Source organism: Hemiscyllium ocellatum, chromosome 1 (assembly GCF_020745735.1).
Source record: "Hemiscyllium ocellatum isolate sHemOce1 chromosome 1, sHemOce1.pat.X.cur, whole genome shotgun sequence".
Lineage (NCBI taxonomy): Eukaryota > Metazoa > Chordata > Chondrichthyes > Orectolobiformes > Hemiscylliidae > Hemiscyllium > Hemiscyllium ocellatum.
Window position 1 is genome coordinate 42,067,097 of NC_083401.1, and position 22,936 is coordinate 42,090,032.

Below are 22,936 nucleotides of genomic sequence, written 5' to 3' on the forward strand. Positions count from 1 at the left end.
GATGGCTACTGAGCCATCATGCAATAGCTAGTTTGTTAGGATGGTTATTTTTTAAGGCAGAACATTTTAATAAACAGTGTTACTAGAACAAGCTATCTAATCTTCAGTAGAAAATTGGGGTGTAATCTACCTTTGGCTACTTTTACTGCTGTTTGAATACAGCTAGTGTGTGTATAATGACACCTCCAGTTAAGCTGAATTGTTCAAAGTTTTTTGTCATCTTCAACTTAGATGTGAACCATGCAGTTTTGAGAACTGCATATAACGTTGAAATGTAGATTACATAGTTTGACGTCTAAAATCATTGATGCTGACTGACCTTGCTATTCTGATTCTAGTTATAGCTGCCAAAGAGAAGATTATAAATAAACAAACCCAAGCCAAGATGAGTCAAAAGCCCAAGAGTAAAAGTACAAATAGGAGCAATTTAGCTTGACTTCAAGGGCTAATTCTATGTTACTCAAGTGCTGCAGTTTGAATATTGTTGTATTGCATTAAATTATGGCCACAGCAATTTAGTTTGCACTTGTTCCTTCAAGTAGTGGGAGAGAAATATTAAACAGCATTATAATATTCTCAGACATGTGTAAGTACACAGTGACGAAATGCTAGATTTTATTGATAGTGAAATCTAGCTTGTTGATTAAGTAACTAATAGATTTTTCACAATTTAAGTCCAGGCGCAATTGCATTACAATTGTATGCTGTTTGTTGTGGCATCACTGATCTCTACTTCATCCTGGGTACCTGTCTCTGCAGTTTGCCAAGGACCCCATAGGGTGAATGGATTTCAGTGCATTACTGGTATCAGTCAGTGTTGTAGATTTGAATTACATTGTTTATTTTGTTCCTAGAAAAGTATAATTACAGTACTGAAACATTCAAACTTTGAAGGTTACAGAGTTGGATAAACCAAAACTAATAACTTACTTTTTTTTTAAATAAAGATCTATCAGGATTGACGCTGCAAAGTTCAGGTAAGAAGCTCATCACCAATTTGTTTATGGGTCAATCTAGCTGTATGTGCTACGACTAGAATTTGCTGCATCCTCTGGATTTCATCACTTTATTTTTCTTTCATATTTCTTGACTGCATGAGTTCAAGTAAAGTTTAGACTGTTGGGATGTTCAGTGTATATTCTTTCAACGAGGATGTAATGACATGTTATACACGTAGTGTTGGATTTGTTGCAGTGTACCACTCAATTTGCTCAAGTGTGATTCTGTTTTAAAACTGTTTGTATTGTTCTCATTGCTAATGCGTACAAATAAAGACATCCTATTTTAAAGGTACAAGAGTTTGTTTGGGTTTAATTAAGCTTTCTTTCTGAAGCGTGTTTTGTGGAAATTCCCTGAAAGGTCAAAGGACGTTGATGAGAATCTGAGGTGATACTCTTAACCAAGGAGAGGTCATTAAAGAAGTATTCCTAGTCAATTCCCCAACCACCTGGAAGCACTTTGAAGGTGCATGAGATCAGAACGTTTGGTCTCATGAATCGCTATCAAACTGAAACATTTTAACTTTCTCATTTAATTGATACACTGTAATAACTTAGTGAAATATGAACCTGTGTTATGACTAAACCAGAACTTTCCAAATTGGATCTCCACTTGAGCCATGAACTCCAAGGGTGATCAATGCTGCTGTGAAGCTTCAACTGATTTGTGTGCGATGCTTTTAAATTCCTGCCTTTCTTGTCATTGGAAGAGGCCTAATGGGCTTCTGAGGCCCTCTGACTGCTGCTGCAAAATGATTATGAACAGATAGCTTTTCTTTTGGATTAGCCTCTCCTTTTCATTAACTCCCTCCACAATAAAGGTGGTGGAAGAAGGATGGAAGCATAAGGCATGCTTAATTCTTCCCACTTTCGTGACCCCAAATATTTTTGCTCCAAGGTCACATGAAGTCTTGAGCCATTGAACTGGGAAGCACTTACCTGCAGAAAGCAGTCTGTAAGTACAGAGTAGATATTTAGCATGGCAGGAGGAAACAACTGTGTGTACGAAAGCTAACCTTGTTTTTAATGCAATTTCAAGTATCTGGTTAGAATAATTTTGGGAAAGAGCTGTAAGTAACTTTACACAGCTGTCTGTTCTCTCACTGTTCTATGACTGAGTGGTTAATGGCACGAAAGACCTTTTTGAAAATTGATGAACTGTCATTTTTCATAAATGCTTATTAACATCTTTGTTTTCATATTAGTTCCAGCTCCTTCAAACCTTTTAGTAAAAGATGAATTTGTGAATGAATATGGGCAAGTTGAAGGACAACAGTCTCTGTTGAACAGTGAAGGACATTCTTTACAGACAATCCAACATCCACCTAGCACCAGGCAACCAGCTGAAACCTACAGTGGACCAGCCTTGTTAACACCAGCAGAGCCCAGTACTCCCAGCACCACCAATTTTCCTAGCATTCCTGTTGCTACCACAAGTAAGTGGAATTATGACTTGGGATTAATGAAAATATGCTTGACATATATTGTGAAAAAAGGAAGTTATCTTGCATTGAATAACTGTTTTGTTGTAAATTTTTAGTTATCCTTTATTGTTGTATATTTCATTTGAAATTTCAATGCTAAAAAACTTAGGCAGAACTTGTTTAAATGGTGATTTAACTTTGAAGCTTTAAGACTGTTTAATTTCTGGAAGTCCACTGATAACTCTGATCCAGAAGCTTTTATTTCTTGGAAGTTGAATGAATCCAATCATGTGTTGCTTTTACAAGGGTGTTGGAGCATATTTTAACCAACTTGTACAAGTTAGTTTAAGTGTTGGCTTAGTTTTGTACAAAATAGTGCAAAGCATAATTGGTTTCCAATCTACACATTAATTATGAGATTTAATTCTGAAACTGAATTCTGGAGAAATATAAGCAATGTTAATGTACTAATATTAAACATTTTGCCTGTAGTAGTATATCTACACTGGCATATGCAATAGTTCTTTGACATCTGCTGAGATCACTGAATAGGTAGGTCAAGCCTCTGTTTAACATCTCATCTGAAAGTCAGAACATGCATTGAAACATGTTCCTGTATTATCTGCTGAACTGAAGCATGATCATATGACATGAGGCAAGAACGCTTCTGGAAATCTAATTTGGACCACTTTGGCTTGTTTGACTAATTTATTGATTGGGTAAATTAACTGGTGCATTAAGGAACCTTTTCAGGTGTATCTTTTCACTGTTTCAATTCATTTGTAAATTAAATACTTTTTGTTCAATGTTTTAGAACTTAGTACCTATTTGTATTCTTTAGGGCTGTTGTGGTGCAGTTGTGTGTCCCTACCTCTAGGTCAAGAGGCCCAGGTTCAAGTCTCACTTGCTTTAGAGAGGAAACTTGGTGCACTGTGTCTTTGAACAGGTTAATTGGAAAATGTTCTTTAAATGCTTCCAACACCAGATGGACTCAGAAAGCAAATAAAATCCTGGCAATCTAGTAGAAAATTGAGAAAAGACTCAGCAGAGCAGTCAACAAATGATTTTTGTGGAGAAAGTCAACAAATGATTTTTTTTCAAGATTCATACAGTGGAAGAGTTTCCTTTACCATCTGGCAATAAACTGAGTGGGTTGCACTGCAACAAATTTTCCATGCCATTGAATTAGGGACGTTTGTGTAACAGTTGCACAATTCTCTATGTGAATAAGTCAAAACATTTTAATAATCCAGATCCTAGGCTAAAATTTTGGGGACTTGGAATCAAATTCCACTCATTGGTGGAACTTGATGGAATTTGGAATTGAAAGCTAGTATTGACAATACCGACCATGAAACTGTCATCAATGGTCATAAAAAACAATCTGGAGGGAAATTGAGACACCACTGGTCACATCCTGCCATTTTGAAGACCTACCGATTATCACTACTTTCTGTTGCCTGCCTCTCAACCAATTTTCTAGCCTTGTCAATAATTTGCTTTCAATTCAATTTGTTTTTCGGTAAGTTAAATGTCGTATTGCTCTTGGGTGCCCAGTTTCCCTTTGTCACTGTAAAATATCTTATTGGTTTTGGTGTTCCTGACAAGATTCCCTTCATAAACCTTTTTAGGAGCTCTAATAAACTGTTTTGTGGCTATTTGCTGGTCTTGCCCATTTGGCAAGTTTTCGCATTTTGTAAGCTTTTTCTTTTAGTTTTATTCTGTCACTTATCTCTTCAGTTATCAATGGCACTTTTTTTCTGTGAAATGAAACTTCTCGGGGCTGTAAACTAGTTTTGTATTGTGTTCACTGTTTCTTTCGACATCCTCCACAGTTCTTGTATTGTTTTAACCATTAGCATATTTTCCTAGTTTTCTGTGGACAGTCTCTGTCTGATCTCACTACAGTTGGCCTTACCTAAATTTAAAACTCTAGTTAGTAACTGAATCAAGGTGTCAATATGTCAGTATGTCAATAGTCCAACAAGGGAAGGGGCCTTATTGGACCTGGTGTTGGGGAGTGAGCCAGGCCAGGTGGGAGAAGTTGCGGTGGGGGTTTTCTTTGGAAACAGTGACAACAATATTGTAAGTTTTAGAATACTCGTAGACAAAGAAGAGAGTGGTCCTAAGGGAAGAGTACTAAACTGGGCCAAGGCCAATTATATCAAAATTCAGCAGGAGCTGGGAAATGTAGATTGGGAGCAGCTATTTGAAGGGAAGTCCACATTTGATATGTGGGAGGCCTTCAAAGATAATTCAGGATAGGCATGTCCCTTTGAAAACAAGGGATAAGAAAGGCAAGATTCGTAAATCATGGATGACAGGAGAAATCGTGTGACTAGCCAAAAGGAAAAGGGAAGCGTACATAAGGTCCAAGCAGCTAAGAATAGAACGGGCCTTGGAGGAATATTGAGAGAGGAGGACCAAACAGGCTAAAAGGGGTCATGAAATAACTTTAGTGAGCAGAATTAAAGAGAATCCCAAGGCCTTTTTTTCATATATAAAAAGCAAGAGGTAACTAAAGAAAAAGTTGGTCCACTAAATGGTAAGGAAGGAAAGTTGTGTGTTTAGCCTGAGAAAATGGGTGAGATTCTCAGTGATTACCTTGCATCAGTGTTCACTGAGGAGAAGGACATGATGAATGTTGCGATTAGAGATAAAAGTTTGATTACTCTGGATCACATTGACATAAGGAGGGACGATCTGTTGGGTAGGCTAAAGGAAGTTAAGTTAGACAAATCCCCAGGACCAGATGGGATCTATCCCAGGTTGCTGAAGGAGGCAAGAGAGGAAATAGCTGACAGATATCTTTGTAGTATCTTTAAACATAGGTGAAGTGCTGGAGGACTGCAGGATTGCTCAAAGTACAAGAAAGGTAGGGATATTCCAGGTAACTACAGAACAGTGAGCCTGACGTCAGTGGTGGGAAAGTTGCTGGAGAAGTTACTGAGGGATAAAATCTACTTATATTTGGAAAAGAATGGGCTTATCAGTGATAGGCAACATGGTTTTGTGTGGGGGAGATCGTGCCGTATCAATTTAATAGAGTTCTTTGAGGAAGTGACCAAGTTGATAGATGAAGGAAGGGCTGTAGATGTCATAAACATGGACTTTTGTAAGGCATTTGATAAGGTTCCCCATGGTAAACTAATGGTGAAAGTGAAGTCACATGGTGCGCAGGGTGTTCTAGCTCGGTGGATAACGAGCTGGTTGAGCAACAGGAGACAGAGTAATAGGTGAAGGGAGTTTCTCGAAAATGGAGAAAGGTGACCAGTGGTGTTCCTCAGGGATCAGTGCTGGGGCCACTGTTGTTTGTAATATACATAAATGATCTGGAAGAAGACAATGTTGATCTGATCAGTAAGTTTTCAAATGACACGAAGATTGGTGGAGTAGCAGAAAGCATAGGAGACTGTCAGAGAATGCAGGAGAATATAGATAGACTAGAGAATTGGGTGGAAAAGTGGCAGATGGAGTTCCATCTGGGCAAATGTGAGGTGATGCATTTTGGAAAGTCTAATTGGGGAAGGTTGATGAGCGGAGACATCTGGGTGTGCAGGTCCATTGTATGCTGAAGTTGGCTGCAAAGGTGGATAGTGTGGTCCAGAAGACGTATGGTATGATTGCCTTCATTGGACGGGGTATTGAACATAAGAGCTGGCAGGCCATATTAAGATTGTACAAGCCTTCGGTTCGGCTGCGTTTCGAATACGCTGTACAGTTCTGGTCGCCATATTACCAAAAGGATGTGGACGCTCTGGAGAGGGTGCAGAGAAGGTTTACGAGGCTGTTGCCTGGTATGGAAGGTGCTCACTATGAAGAGAGGTTGAGTAGGTTAGGATTGTTTCCATTAGGAAAAAGGAGATTGAAGGGGGACCTAATTGAGGTTTACAAAATCATGAAGGGTATAGACAGGGTGAACAGAGATAAACTTTTTCCTCGGGTGAGGGATTCAGTAATGAGAGGTCATGCGTTCATGGTGAGAGGAGACAGGTTTAAGGGGGATACACGCAGAAAATACTTTACACAGAGGGTGATCGGTACCTGGAGGTGCCAGTGGCGGCACAGTGGATTCATTTAAGGTGCGCCTGAACAGATGCATGAGTACGTGGGGAGCAGAGGGATACAGATGCTTAGGAAGTGGGTGATAGGTTTAGACAGTAGATTTGAAACGACTCCGTATTGGAGGGCCGAAGGTCCTGTGCCTGGGCTGCAAATTTTCTTTGTTCTAAATGTTACATTTTAACTCATAATGTGCATGATCATTATTCGATAAATGTTCACGCACAATTGGGTTACTAATTAAACTTGACTGACATTGAAGCTCCCTACATTAAGCTATTGCTACCTTCAGTTTGTCCAGTTGATATTCAACATGATGTATTACCAATTTAGCATAGTAGGTGATAATACTTATATTTGCCATCTTTAACTCTGGACTCAATGACAACATGGCATAGGTCAGTGTGGTGATTCCCAGGACTAATCTCTCCTCACTGTTGCTGCTATCTCTGGTATGTCTGATTACTCCAGTGGGGTAGGCCTTATCCAAGGATTGTAATATCAGAGACTGGAACGTTGGCTGAAATTTATAATTTCATGCTAAAGACTTATTTTAGCTGACAAATTAGTGATAATATGATTTCCCTTGTGAAAGATGTGAAATTTTCTAGACAAAAATCAAGTTCAGTGATGTGTCCCTGAACGTGTCTTGATCTGATTTTCAGCACGATAAAAAACCAGGGCTGAACCACTTGAATCATTTGGGGTTCTGGGTGATCTTTTAGGTTCAATTACTTGGAATATATCTCTTGTATTGCCTCAAATGTCTGCCTTTCATAGGATCATAGAATCCTATAGTTTGGAAACAGGCCATTCGGCCTATCGAGTCAACACCGAGCCTCTGAAGAGCAGCTCATCCAGACCCATTCTCCTACCCTATCCCTGCAACACTACATTTCCCATGGTTAATCCACCTAACCCAAACGTTACTGGATACTGTGGGCAATTTAGCATGGCCAATGCTCCTAGGAGAAAGTGAGAACTGCAGATGTTGGCGATCACAGTCAAGAGGGTGGTGCTGGAAACATGCAGCAGGTCAGGCAGCACCCGACGAGCAGGTGAATCGATGGTTCAGGCAAAAGCCCTTCATCTGGAATGAAGTTTGTGAGCCAATGGGATAGAGAGATAAATGGGAGAAGGATGGATATGGAGGAAAGGTAGCGGAGAGTGTGATAGGTTGATAGAGGTGGGGGCAATGGTGATAGGTCGAAGAGGACGGTGAAGCAGATAGGTGTGAAGGGAGATGGATAGGTAGAACAGGTCATGAGGGCGGTGCCGAGTTGGAAGGTTGGAACTGCAATAAAGTGGCGAGGAGGGGAAATGAGGAAGCTAGTGAAGTCCACATTGATGTCATGTGGTTGAAGGGTCCCAAGGTGGAAGATGTGGCATTCTTCTTCCTGGCATCAGGTCGTTAGGTTGTGGTGGTGGAGGAGGCCCAGGACCTGCATGTCGTTAGCGGAGTGGGGATGGGGGAGGTGTGTGTGTGGTTGGTTAGTACAAGTGTCCCGAGCATGAAGTGCTGTGCAAGTACGTGCCCTGTCACCGCAACGTAGAGGAGACCACATTGGTAGCAACGGACACAGTCAATGGCATGTGGAAGTGCAGATAAAACTCTGCATGTGGAAGGCTCCTTTGGGGCCTCGGACAGAGGTGAGGGGGGAGGTGTGGTTGCATGTTTGCAATTCCTGCGGTGGCAGAGGAAGGTGCTGGGAGGGGAGGGTGGTTTGATGGGTGTGGACCTAACAAGTGTGTCACAGAGGGAATGGTCTTTATGGAAAGTGAATGGGGTGGGGAGGGAAATATATCTCTGGTGGTCAGGTCTGTTTGTAGGTGGCGGAAATGGTGGAGGATGATGCGATGTATACAGAGGTTGGTGGGATGGAAGGTGAGGACAAAGGGGCTTCTGTCCTTGTTGCGATTGGAGGGGTGGGGTTCAAGGGCAGAGGTGCGGGAAGTGGATAAGATGCATCTGAAAGAAATCCATCCAAATACTGAGGATGTGCAAACTCCACAGAATTATGTAAATAATTCTGCACAAAGCTGGTGGTTTGGGGTGGAGAGAAGCTATCAGGAAAAAATGGTAATTTGAGTAGTATTTGTCCTGAAACAATGTGTTACAATAGGCAGGGTCTTGAAGTTGCATCATTAATTTCTGTTATTTTCTATCAGTGTTTCAGATTTGTTGAGCTAAATTCTTCAGGATAAATTTTGTCTTGAATTTTATTTTTCTCAGGTCAACCAAGTAACATGTTGCTCGTGAACCACAGTGATGGATTAGTACAGATTGCATCTGGGCCTCAGCAAGCAACTCAACAGAATGGCTTTCCAACACAACCAGCAACCTACCATCACAGTAAGGAAATAGTATTTGAGTTTTATTTGAGTATCATTATTCTGAGTGTTTACATACCTCAATTAAGTTGTTGGTCATTTGACCCACAATTTATAATTTACATGATGCTAAATGTCAGTTTGACTGGTTCACTCCAAACTATGCATAATAGGTTGCGATTCACCACTTAGGAATCAGCTTGTCCAGGTTGTAGACCACACCCGTGTGTCTATGTGCATGCATATACACTGACAGGGTCAGTAAGTATAATTTTAGGTTGTTGGCAGTTAAGTAGATGTTACCACAATTATTTTCACAGTTGATCCTGTTTTCAAGTAATTTATTTCGACTTAATTTCAGAATTTTTTGCACCAAGATTCAAATATTGTTTTAGATTCAAAATGACTTGTTTTAAATACAGTACACTTTGAATCTTGTTTGTAAATTGAAAAATGTTCATAGCTAGGTGCATAAGTGTACGATAAGCACGCAGCAATCAAACACAGAGTTCAGGATTAATTTATCTATCTAGAATGTAGTGTGTGGAACTTGCTATCACGTTGGAATGGTCGAAGCAGATAGTATTTGCATATTTAAGAGGAGGCTTGATGTTTGAATTAAGGAAAACAAATACATGCAAGCAAGAGTGTGTGAAATAGAAACATGTCGGCTGGATAACCTGTTTCTATGCTGTTGATTCTATGTAATTGCTCATAGCTTGAATTTACCTTTCCACTTTTGCCAACTAATCCAAGAACTGTTTAAATTGCTTTAGAACCAAGAAACTTGCATTGTTCTGAATCTCAACAGTTAAGCATCAAATTGTTTTTCATTTGTTTCCTGTCATTTTGGTTTGGAACAGGAAAAATACAGAGACTATATAATGTGATTGTGTTAGTAATTATATGTTTAAAATGTGGAATGGATGTGAAGGAGCTAAGTTGTTACAAAGGTTGATACTGTACATTTCGGCATTTTCTGTACATCAAAGAATGTGGCCCAATTTCACTCATTATGTTACACCTCCCATTGCATTAAGTTGCAGTTGTGATTTGGGGCATTCTAGAATTTCTTTGCATGAGTTGCACCAAAATTGTGATTTTCACAGGAAATGCGACTGGCTGATTTTGAAATGCATGGTTACAATGCGCTGCTTCAGTTTGTTTACACTTTGCGACCGAGAAAATTGCACAAATTTAACGGCACAGGAAACTTCCAGTAAATGCAGCAAAACAAAACTTCAGAGAAGACAAGTTGGGTGGCCTGATTGTAGAAGTGCAGCACCATGAGGAGGAGCTTTACAGGAAGGAGAAAGCCAAATACTATCCCCTAGGTGGCAAATATCAAAGTTATGGTGGCCAATTTTTGGAGAAAATCAATGCACTCTTCTCTTTACCCAAGATATATCTGAGAGGAAATAACGGTGGCACAACCTGCATTCAATCTGTTGCTCTACAAGGATATAATTGGAGAAGGGATGTGGAGGAAGCAGGGTTCATCCTTGAGATCCTGAGTCTCCTAAAGCTTTTAGCAGGAAGTACCACTCATGTGTCTGCACATCATACCAGTGCCAGTCGTCCCACTCTGATTGATTAGCTTTTAAATCCATGAAATTCACAGTCTCTTTTGTTATTGGTGCTAAACTTTGGTGCTAATCTTCCTTTAAACTTTGCAAATCAAGAATTGGGTCCAGTTTCTCTAAATATACTTCAAGTTAATCAATATGTACTGGCAGACTACAATCAGCTCTCTCTATGAAAAGTGTCAGCTTCAAGGCACATTTAGCTTGTGGTTACTTTAGCTTGCAGCTACACCTGATTTTCTTCTACCAATTCTCTCAGAAAGCATTTCACCCAATTCTCCATGATTTTAACATGATACCTCATTTCTTCCCATTCCCATCCCATCACATCCCACCCCCACACCAGGTTTTACTCCAGTATTAACAGGATGAGCTTCCTCCGCCTCTTCCATTAGGCCTGGAACCATCCTTGTTACCCTTCTTTCAGTCCTTCAATGTGAATGTACTTGTCCTCCTGGATAATCAATATATGCTGAGATTCCCCCTTCACCTGTTTTTCTCATAGATACCATGGCGGAGTCGAACCTTGTGACCATTGAAGATGATGATGAGGATGATGATTATGGGGAACCCCAAGAAATTATTCATCCAGGTTTTCCAGGGGATGATCCAGATAACGGGCCAAATAGATGGAGATCTTCAACTTGGGTCCCTGAAGAAACCTTGTTTAAAATCGAGGAATGTCACAATGCAATGTTGATCGATGGTTTCCAAAGGATTGAAGAGGGAATTCATGGACTTCGCCAAGACATGAATGAGCACATGGAGAACTTGTGTGGCTCCATTGACTCTCTCCGTACTCCCCTGCAACTAATAGGGCAAACCCTTCAGGGTCTTCTCTTACATTTACGGGCTAACCAGATGGATTCAGGAACTTCACAGAGTGAAGGGACTATGGAGCCTGGTCCCTCCAACATCTCTTCAGAAACAGAACTTGACCAGAGTGAGACAAAATCCTTCAAAAAACAAAAAATTAATTGAGAGAAATGAAATAGTGAGAGTCACCAGGAGACAATTTTTATCTTCCACCTGTAACTTTTCTTTTGGAAGAAGGGGGTCTTACCTTACACACAAAGTGTGACATCACGTCTGCAGGGTGAGCTTGCAGGAAAAAAAGGACAAAATGGTTTCCTTTCTTGATTTTTAAAAAAAGTAGTCTGTCTTTCTGTATGTTGCTGCACTCCCAAATCCCCTAATACATCCAAAAATCGTTAATTAATTGAAATGTCTGATCACATTCTGTCATTGTTGCACTGCATAAGCATCTATCCCACTTTAACTTGCCACAACTTGAAAGTTTGGCTCTGTTGTCTTGACAACAGGAAAATATTTTATAAGACTATAAGTTCTCAATGTATTAAGAAGTGTCTATGCAAATAATATTTATTATTGCAGGACACCAGACATACTTATGAGTAACTCATCTTATGTAGAGTAATTGGTTATACTTGAATGTCTCTGCAAAATTGAAGAACCTTGCACTGCTGATTTCAAGACCATGCATCTGGGGGAAAATGCAAAAGCAAAGAAAAGGTGGATTCATGATGTGCTTGGATTGCATATGTCAAGGATTCTTGACTTCTACATATCAAAACTTTTATGAGCCAGCATTTTATAATCTCAGATTAAACTAGCCTCATTGGAGGCTGAAGAACTGCTAGGGCTGTAATTTGTACAAATCTTGGAAATATATCTAGAGTATTCAACAAAGAAATTGCTAATTTTGCGCTTGTTGTATTAAAACTTGCATGGCCAATGAGCTGAGAGTATGTTTGAGTTCCTGCAGATTTGTTCAGGTTAGTACACAGCTGTCAATGCTCTTGGTAGTCTTTTGCTCCTGGAGCTTTGGCTTGACAAGAGCACAGACCTACTTTATATTGCTGTGTTGTGCTTGATCTGAGAGAATACGAATTGATTGACTGACTGGGATCGTTGTCGAGGTGCTGTAATCTGGCTGTTAAATATTGACATGATAATTGAGATTATTTATTTGGAAAGTGCTTATGCCAATTCTGGGACATTGTTGCAGTGGTCACTTTGACTGCACAGATACTGTGATTAGGCTATAGGAATCACCAGATCTTTACCACCCACACATTCTCCACACCCACTAGTTGAAAAACATCTATCTGAGCGGGAGGAAGCACGAGCTCGTCTGTCTTCCACATACCCACAACACCATAATTGCAGTGCACTTTTCCTGTTCCCAGATCATCCACTCCTGTGTGAAAAGGGGCTCTTAAATACGTCCTACGCTTTCCCCAGTTAGTTTCAACTGCTTTTAATCGTAAGTAGAGCATACACATAGCCATATACATTGGACATGGAGGGCTATTCGGGCAGTGTTTGCATCCCTACCTTTGAGCCAGGTGACCTGGGTTTAAGCCCCACCTGCTGCAGAGGTGTGGACAAGTTAATTTTTAAAAAAAGTCTCAGTTGATGTGGCATTTGCAATAGTAGCAACACGAGTTGTATTTTACTAATCTGGATATTCACCCATTCTCCCTATTTCTTGCCTAAAAGGAAATGTTTCCTGCACTTTCTAGCAGTTACTTATCCTCATACATTTTACAACCTGGCTGGAGTGTTTAAAAACAAAATGAGAAGCAAGATTTGATGGAAAGGTTTGCACTGTATACAGTGTATGCAAGTGATGGGAGATGTAATTTGCAGTTTAACCATGACAAATCTTCTGCTATTTATACCCAAAGCCTTAGCCATATGGGCAGATTCCATATCTGGAAATTAATTAGTTACAGTTCCTTTGCTTTGAGACACTTACCACTAAAATTTTGTTATGGTACCTTTTTGAAGAGTTGCAATTCCATCTCAAAATTTTGTCCACAAAATAAAACTGAATCAAAGCAATTCTTCACTTCATACCTCTTAATGTAGACCCTTTCACTTTTTAAAGGTTTTTAAAGAAAAGCTCTTATGCTGTGTTCCATTTTATGAAACAGATTTTACTGCATCTGATGGCATGTCATTTTCTTCCTTTACAATTTACATTTTTTATTCTACAAATGCACATGTTTTGTGTAATACTTGCACAGGTATAAAACAATTTATTAGAGATTTACAGTTTTAAAATTCTGCATTTGAGTAGTTGATCTTTAGTAGAGTCGGATAATTTCATATACAGTTTATTTACTGAGTAAACTCAGTGCAGTTACATATCTTTTAGCTCTGGTATTTCTAATATTATTCCTTGTTAAAATTAAAATAATTTTTATTATATTTGAAAAACAGCAGGTGGCAGTAAAAAATTTCTGTTTTGATGCTTTGACATTTTCTGACCATTTATTGTACTTATGCCCTATATTGTTGAATTACTTTTAGTCTCCAATAAATTTAGCTAAGAACAATCACCTTTGGTATTGGAATCTTACTACATTGATAAACATTTGGTGTCTCAATGTGAAACTAAGTAGTCTTGAATAGAAAGTTAAACAAGGTTGAGAGACTTCAATAGTGAATGATCTCAGTAAGTGTTAAAATTCACTCCTGTTAAACTTTGTTTTAAATTCACTAACTGTATCTGGTGACTTTTAAATCAAAGTTCTCCTTTGCCATCTTGTGCGTCTCTGCCATTCCACGGAGGAAGCTGTTTGAATTCTCTGTCATGTAGAGGGTTGTCTGTTCGCCTTATCACTTAACTGTTGATATTTTGGTCCATAGGAATTTTGCTGAGGGATAACTAGCATGAACCATTTGGACTAAATGGCCTGTTCTGTGAAATTCTAGAACTGTAAAATTAATGTCAGTTTGTGACCAGTTTCTGACTGCCACTTTTGTGTTCTTTAGAAAATGTGCAAAACTTATTTTTTGAGTTGTCAACATAGGCTTATTGTGTTGTGGAAGGAGGGTTTGGCAGCTTTAGATTTGAAAATGTCTGTGTTTGTGTTTGTATTTGTATTTGCTAAGAACAGATAAAGCTGTAATTCAGCTGTGTTTAGGATTCTTCGTGTGTGATTTCAAAAACCTGCAAGACATTGATAATATAAAGTTAAGCTTCTTCAAAAATTTAACCGATTAGGCATTGTGATGTTACGTCGCTTTATGACATTATTTGCAACTTTGGGGATTAATTACTTTTATTTGTTGAAGATATTTGATTTATTTGTTATAAAAATTGATATATACAACCATATATTCCCAATTTGTAACCTAACAGATAGCACTACAACTTGGACTGGAAGCAGAACAGCAGCATTTACCCCTAACATGCCTCACCACCAGAATGGACATCTTCAACACCACACCCCTATACATCATGCTGGCCATTACTGTAAGTCTTGATGCAGGACTTGTATCAACCAAGCAATTGTGCTTAGTTTTGCACCTCCCTATAGATGTTACGTGACTGAGAGTTTAGAAAACATTACATTGTAATCCACCCAGAATATCATGAAATATCTGTACCCACAGTTTTGAATTTGAGCTTAATTTCGTGGGCAAGAGGATGATTGGGTATCAAGAATAGTCTATGCATGATGCTGGCTTTAATGATGAGCTGAATGCATCTCAATTCTTCTTTTCAACTTTTCATATAAAACTGCTTTTGATCAAATATTTTGGGCCTTAGTATTCATTTGTGTTAGTCTACTATTAACACGATCTTTGAATTTGGTAAATTTTTAGATAAGTTTTCAATTTTGCCTTGATCCATTTCATTGCAGCAAGAATAAACTTGTGAAATGAATTAACTTCAGAAAGCCAGTCAATGGGCATAGAGTTGCTTTTGAAATGTCTTTTCCAGTCTTCACAGAAAAAGATTACTTACAGATGTGATCCAATTAAGTTGCACTCTGGATGATGGAAAATGTTATTTACAAAGGCTGACAAAGCTCCCCACAATGGTAGATAGATATTTCTTTGAATCTTTAAAGGGGACTAGTAATGTGCACTGCACAAGGACTAGATATAAGCTATATCTATAAGCACTAGCATTAAATAAGTGTGGCTGATCATAATCTGGTTAGATGCAACTTAATGTTCATGCTTTAACTTATAGTCACAATAAAAACAAGTATCTTGGGTCAAAGCAAGTTTTTTTTTTGAGGACAGCTTCCAAGTTTCCTCAGATTTTAATCGAAAAAGCATTCACAGGCTAAGGTCATCACTAGCTAGACCGGTTATGTATTACACAGAGGGTAGTTAAGAATTGCTAAGAGGAATTGAGTGGTAAGGAGGAAGTGAAGAGGCTTCAAGTTGATTTAGATAGGTCGAATCAGTGATTAAATAAATGGCAGATGCAGTATAATGCAAGTAAGTATGAAGCTATCCATTTCAGCAGGTGAAATAGAGTGACAGAGTGTTATTTAAATGGTATTAAATAGGGAAATGTTGATGTACGAGGAGAACAGAGTGTCCTGTACACTGGTTGTTGAAAGCAAACAAGGAAAGGGACAGCAAGCAATTAGGAAAGCAAATGGTATGTTGACCTTCATTCCAAAGGGATGAGAATACTGGAGATTACTTGTTGCAGATGTACAAGGACTTGGTAAGATCACACCTGAAGGAGCATGCAGTCTAAGTAAAGATCCACTTCCAACAGAAGAAGTCCAGCTTGGATTCACCAAGCTATTCTTTGGGATGGTAGGTTTGTCGTATGAAGCGTGTTGACAGAACCCATATTCAGAAGATTAGAGGGGAACATATTGAAACCTGTATAATTATGACAAATCTGGACAGACTTAATGTAGGGATGACATTCCATCTGATTTGGAAGGTAGGACTTCTTGAACAAAGGCTCACAGACTCAAACAAGGTAGACCTCGTAGACTGAAAGAGAAATGTGGAAAATCTCAGCAGGTCTGGCAGCATCTGTTAGGAGAGAAAAGAACTGACGTTTTGTCAAAGCTACCTTGTAGACCAGATAGATGGACTGAGATGAGAAATCTACCACATATAGTGGGCACCAAATTACTGAATTCATTTAAGAAAGGAATAGATTTCTAGAGGCTAATGGTGTCAACGGATATGGAGAGAGCATTCAACATGTTGTTTAGATGGGAGTTCAGCCATAATCACTTTGAATGATGCAGCTGGCTCTATGGCCTTCTGTTTTCTATGGCGTCTGTTTTCTATGTTTTACCCAAATGTGAAAACCATAGTGTGCCACCCAGTCTCCTCGAAACATCTATTTAAACTGATGAGATTAAGTTACACACCAATAATCACTCAAGTATAGACAAAAGGTTCTGGCACAGGACAAAAACACATCACTAGAACAGTTAACAGTTCCTTTGTATGTTTTAAAATGATGAGGCAGGTTAGATAGCTGTGCATTCTGCTTTTGTAAGTGCAGAAATTTAATTTACTGAAAAGATAGTAGCTTATATTAGATTTACCATGAGATATTACACGAGGAAATAGACCAGGGCCACTTCAGGTTCGCTCTCTTTACTGCTCGCTCAAATGTTTTCAAAATGTGATAGTTAAAAGGGTGATAATAACTGATTTCATTGGGGTAGAGAGGGAAAATCCCACTGATTTCAGCTGAAAATTGGCACGAAGCAACGTTCAAATACTGATTGCGATTGCTTCTGATTCCCTCTGTTGAATAACCAGTTGATGGTAACTCCTTTTTGGGATTTGAAGGTGTACATGTGAGTGACAGGAGATACTAAATCAATATTTTGCATCAGTGTTTACTGTGGAAAAGAATATGCAAGATTTAGAATGTAGGAAAATTGGTGGTGACATCTTGAAAAAATGTCCACATTATAGAGGAGGGAGTGCTGTATGTCTTGAAACAGGTAAAGGTGGATAAATTCCCCAGGACCGGATCAGGTGTACCTGAGGACTCTGTGGGAAACTGGGTAAGTGATTGCTGGGCCTCTTGCTGAGATATTTGTATCATCGATAGTTACAGGTAAGGTGGCGGAAGACTGGAGGTTGGCTAATGTGGTGCCACTGTTTAGGAAAGGTAGTAAGGACAAGCCAGGGAACTGTAGACCGGTGAGCCTGATGTCGGCGGTGGGCAAGTTGTTGGAGGAAATCCTGAGGGACAGGATGTACATGTGTTTGGAAAGGCAAAGACTGATTTGCGGTAGTCAACATGACTTTGTGCATGGGAAATCATGTCTCACAAACTTGATTGAGTTTTTTGAAGAAGTAACAAAGAGGTTAATGAGGGCAGAGCGGTAGATGTGATCTATATGGACTTCAGTAAGGTGTTTGACAAGATTCCCCATGGGAGACTGGTTAGCAAGGTTAGATCTCGTGGAATACAGGGAGAACTAGCCATGTGGATACAGAACTGGCTCAAAGGTTAGAAGGCAGAGAGTGGTGATGGAGGGTTGTTTTTCAGACTGGAGGCCTGTGACCAGTGGAGTGCCACAAGGCTCGATGTTGGGTCCTCTACCTTTTGCCACTTATATAAATGATTTGGATGTGAGCATAAAACGTACAGTTAGTAAGTTTGCAGATGACACCAAAATTGAAGCTGTAGTGGACAGCAAAGAAGGTTACCTCGGATTATAATGGGATATTGATCAGATGAAGGGCTGAGGAAATGGGGTTCATTTTAGATAAATGTGAGGTGCTGCATTTTGAGAAAGCAAATCTTAGCAGGACGTAACACCTAATAGTAAAGTCCTGGGGAGTGTTGCTGAACAAAGAGACATTGGACCTTGAAAGTAGAGTTGCAGGCAGATAGGATAGTGACGTAGGCATTTGGTATGCATTCCATTATTGGTCAGTGTATTAAGTACAGTGTTGGGAGGTCATGTAGCAGCTGTACAGGACATTGGTTAGGCACTATTGGAATATTGTGTGCAGTTCTGGTCTCCTTCCTATCGGAAAGATGCTGTGAAACTTGAAAGGGTTCAGAAAACATTTACAGGGATGTTGCCGGGATTGGAGGATTTAAGCTATAGGGAGAGGTTGAATAGGCTGGGGCTGTTTTCCCTGGAGCATCAGAGGCTGAGGAGTGACCTTCATAGAGGTTTATAAAATCCTGAGGGGCATGGATAGGATAAATAGACAAAGTATTCCCCCTGGGGTGGGGGAGTCCAGAACTAGAGGACATAGGTTTAGGGTGAGAGGGGGAAAAATATAAAAGAGACCTAAAGGGCAACTTTTCATGCAGAGGGTGTGTGGGTGGAATGAGCTGCTGGAGGAAATGGAGGAGGCTGGTACAATTGCAACATTTAAAAGGAATTTGGATGGGTATATGAATAGGAAGGGTTTGGAGAAATATCGGCTGGGTGCTGGCAGGTGGGACTAGATTGGGTTAGAATATTTGGTCGGCATGGACGAGTTGGACTGAAGGGTCTGTTTCTGCATTGTACATCTCTATGACTCTACTGACCTTTCCAGTGTACTCATTACATCATGAATGACATAGTGGTGTAAGAAATGGGCGAGATAGGAAATAATATTAGTTGTCAAAAATTTTGAATGTTCAGGGGAAAAGAATTGTATGGCAGATGATGACACTTGTATCAGATGTTCTATTCCTGCATTTGATGATGCTTTTTTGTTAAATTTCTTGCATATAATATGTTAGTAGTATATGCTGGGAAACCAAGTAAAAGATCAATCAATTACATTATATAGAAATTTTTGTGGTGGCATAAGAATATGTTTCCCTTCTGTACTACACTTTCTGGAATGCAGATGAACTGTTGGCCTTTATTTCAAATGGAATGGAGTATAAAAATAGGGAGGTTTTGCTGAAACTTTACAAGGTGCGAGTTGCACCACAGCTAGAATATTGTGAACAGTTTTGGGTCCCTTATGCAAGGAAAAGTATACAGGCATTGGAGGCAGTCTATAAAAGGTTTACAGAGCTGATATCGGATATGGATGGACCCTCTTCTGAGGAGAGGTTAGGCCCATACAGATTGTTCTCCTATCATGCAATAGTTGTGTTCCCTTGCGATGCTGTACTATAGAAAATTGCACTTATGGGAAAAATAGGGTTGGGGTGAACTATCAACAGTTGAAACAAAAATAATGGTTAGCCAAGCACAATGTCAGAGACAAAAAAAGTGTAGATGCTGGAATCTAAAGTAGACAGGCTTGAAGAATTGTCAGGCTTCAGAACTTGAAGAAGGGTCATCTTCTCCACCACCTGCTGCTGCCCACTTGCTGTGTTCCTCCAGTCTACTGCCTGTCTACCTACCTAACACAAACTATGGTACATTGAAGTAAATTTTTAAGTTATATATTTCAGTGAACTAATACAGTAAATGCAGCACTTTAAGGGAATTTCTCAATTAAATAACATCCCATCTAAAATTTGCTAGCACTGGTCCAACACTGGTTCAGTGTTGTTTAAGTCCTATTGTAGTTTATAATTTTCATTTCCAGCTAGGAAGTCACTTCATAATGTGGATAAAGATGTTCAAACAAGGGGATTTCTCCCCAACAAACCTATTTCCAAAAATATTTCTGAAGAGGGAAAAACAGGAAATTTTTCTTTTGGCACAAGTAAAATCTTCATTTTGAAGGGGTGGCTAATGGGCTGGGATGCTCTGAATGGCTGGAGGTTTTGATGGCTCTTGGGTTTCAGAGAGAAAGAAGGGCCGAAACACTCAGATACAGCCTCCTCTGCCATTCTCCTTTCAAATGGAGACTGGATGAACTTGGATCAGGCATAGCTTTGGGATGGAGGGGTGGGGAGGGATGAGGGTCTCCAGTAATCCGTCGTTAGTTTCACACCTCCCCCTTCCACGCACCATAGAAGCAAACAAACCCAGAGAGACACACAGACACACTAACGACAACTTGTTGCAATAGATGCACCAGCAGAATAAGCCACAGCCGTTTGGTATTATAGGGGATGAAATCACATAACAGTGAATGGGAGTTTGCTTTATTAAAAAAAAGTTCGCAATCCACAAATTGTGTTACAGTCAAATTGAGTTTACGAAATGCGGCTGATAGGAGACCGGCCCGTAGTCACTGGGATTTAGAAGAACGAGAAGCAATCATATTGAAACGTCCAAGAGTCTTTGAAAACTTGACCGGATAGATGCGGAAGGATTGTTTCACCTTGTGGGGCAGTCTGGGACCAGAGGGTTTACCAGAGTTAGGGATTACACAGTAAAACAGAGAGAAGGAAAATTTCTTCTTAACATTTTGAATCTGTGATATTCTTTCCTGTAGAGGGCTGTTGAGGCTGGGTCTAAAATAAATATTTTTTTGATTAGTAAGAGAATCTAGGGTTATAGGGAAAAGGCAGGAAAATGGAGTTGAGGGTTAACAGATTGGCATAATTTCATTGAATGTTGGACCCTGATGGGCTGAATGGTTTATTTTCACTCCTGGTCTTTATTATCTGGTACAGCTCAGTATGTAACGATTAAAATAGAAACGATTTCATGTTTCCCATTCTGTGGCATAACTTGAAAGTTCACTCAAGAGAAAATTTAAAGAAATTGTGACGTTGAATTAAGAAAAAGATCTTGTGTTGTTAGAAAAACGAAAGCATGAGAGATACTGCAATACATTGCCTTAAGAGGAAACTCGAAAGAAGAATATTATCGCATCAGCTGAGTGCTGAAAGGCTGGAATTACTTTCCTTATTAGTCTGACCATTCCACCTTGCTGCTTCTAGTTATTATCAGTGAATTTTATTCACCCAGTCAGACTTGCTTTTAAAAATGCTTAATCAGTTGATCGGAATTGTTTTCATCTATAGAAATTATAGAAAACATCTACAAGTAATACCAAATGATGAAGACAATTTATTTAACAGACTTTTAGTAGAAAAGACTTCTGCTCGCGAAGTTATTTCTGTATTTTGAGGTATAAAATTATGTCCAAACTTTCTTCCCTAGGGACAGTGCATAATGAACTTGCCTACCAACCTCCCATATCCAATCATCCAGGTTAGTAAAACAAAAATGAAATCTAAGAATTGCATAAACCTCATTTGTTAATTTATAATATGATTCCCAACAATGAGTCAGAAATTATCCTAAATTTACTGCACCTTGCATTAAAGGGTTTTTTGAAGTTGTGCGTTTATCAGTAATTTTTCAATGTACATCTGGGTATCTGTGCACATATGAGCAAGAGAACTTTGCTTTTACTTCGAATAGGAATAATAACAATTTGATAATTGTATATGTATCAGATTGAAATTCTTAAGGTCAGTTTATCCACTCTGACCTCAGTTGTATTAATGCTGAATTTACTCAACATTAGTCCTAAAAACTGCACTTGAGAGAAATTTACATTTTTCAGATAATTAAATGCAGTTGCTGAATAAATTTGTAATGTCATCAGTGGCCCTATTAAAAATAAGGTATTACCAAAAAGCTGATGTGAAATTTATTATGAATAAGTTGTGTGAGGAAGGTGCATTATCCGGTTACTTCGAGACTAAGTAGCATGATAAACTTTATTGTTGATCAGAACTCTTACACCAGAAAAAATACCAATGCATAGTAATGAGTTTTTTCTGTTATCATGGAATATAGACATCATTGGTGCTCCAACTGACAGCATTGCTTAGGCCATGCCTGGGGATATTTTAGAAACTGGCACCTTGCTATATGGCTAGAATAACATGTATACCAGAATTTGTAAGGATGGCAGACTTCCTCCCCTAAAATACCAGCTTTTTTTTTCCCTCCATGATGGATCACTTTTTTCTTCAACGTTTTGGAGAAAATGCAATCTTAAATAGTTTAAAATGTGTGTCAACTGTTCTTCCCTGTTTACTTAGGTTTGCTTATCAACATTAATAACAGTTTTATCTCAGACTTTTCAACAAGGTTTACTCTGAATGATTACTTCTGGGAACCTGAATGATTGCACACATTCAATTTCTTTTCTATAGTTCTGTTATACATAGTACTAGAAGCCACTTCGATATTAAAGTTTATCAAAAGGTATACACATAGTGTGGGGGACGTTCTTTGAAATAAAAGATCAGATCAACTGTAATCTAGCTAAATGGTGGTTCAGGTTTATGGGATCAAATTGCCTAATCATGCTCCTATTTCCTATGTTCCTAAGACTTGTATTTGATGCAGGAGACTTGCTTTGGTGCAGAAACCTTTGAACTTGCATTTAGCTTGCCTGGATATAAGACAAAAACATGTGAAGTACAAGCAAAAGGAAGTTGTTTGACCCTCTAGCCTATCACATTATTCATTAAAATCATGGCAGATCATCATCACCTCCATAACTCCTGTATTACTCCTGTATGACTTAGTATCCAAAATGTTAGTTGATGTCTGAGTTTTAATATACTCACTGAAATTCTCTACCCAAAGAGCTGTCGATATTCTAAAGTTCACAGCCCATTTTAATTTTTTGGGATGTGGATGTTGCTGGCTAGGCCATCATTTACTGCCCATCCCTAATTGCCCAGAATAGTTAAGAGCCAACCACAGTTTTGGGTCAGGAGTCACAAGTAGACCACACTATATGTAAGGATGGCAGGTTTACGTCCCAAAACGATTTTTGTAAGCTAGATGGAATTTTGTGGTTATCATTAAGCTAACTTTTTATTCCAGATTTTTATGCATTTCACAATCTACTAGGGTGGAATTTGAACCCACGCCCCAAAAAC

General features: G+C 39.1%; 1 protein-coding gene across 1 annotated transcript in view; it reads left to right on the top strand.

Moving 5' to 3' along the window:
• Positions 1–22,936, top strand: part of smad4b (SMAD family member 4b) — a 100,732-nt gene that overhangs the window by 37,066 nt on the left and 40,730 nt on the right. Inside the window, exons 4-8 of the mRNA XM_060850447.1 lie at positions 948–977; positions 2,204–2,434; positions 8,718–8,837; positions 14,573–14,686; positions 21,192–21,242. Coding sequence (XP_060706430.1) covers positions 948–977; positions 2,204–2,434; positions 8,718–8,837; positions 14,573–14,686; positions 21,192–21,242 — 546 coding nt within the window. The remainder of the gene's footprint in view (positions 1–947; positions 978–2,203; positions 2,435–8,717; positions 8,838–14,572; positions 14,687–21,191; positions 21,243–22,936) is intronic.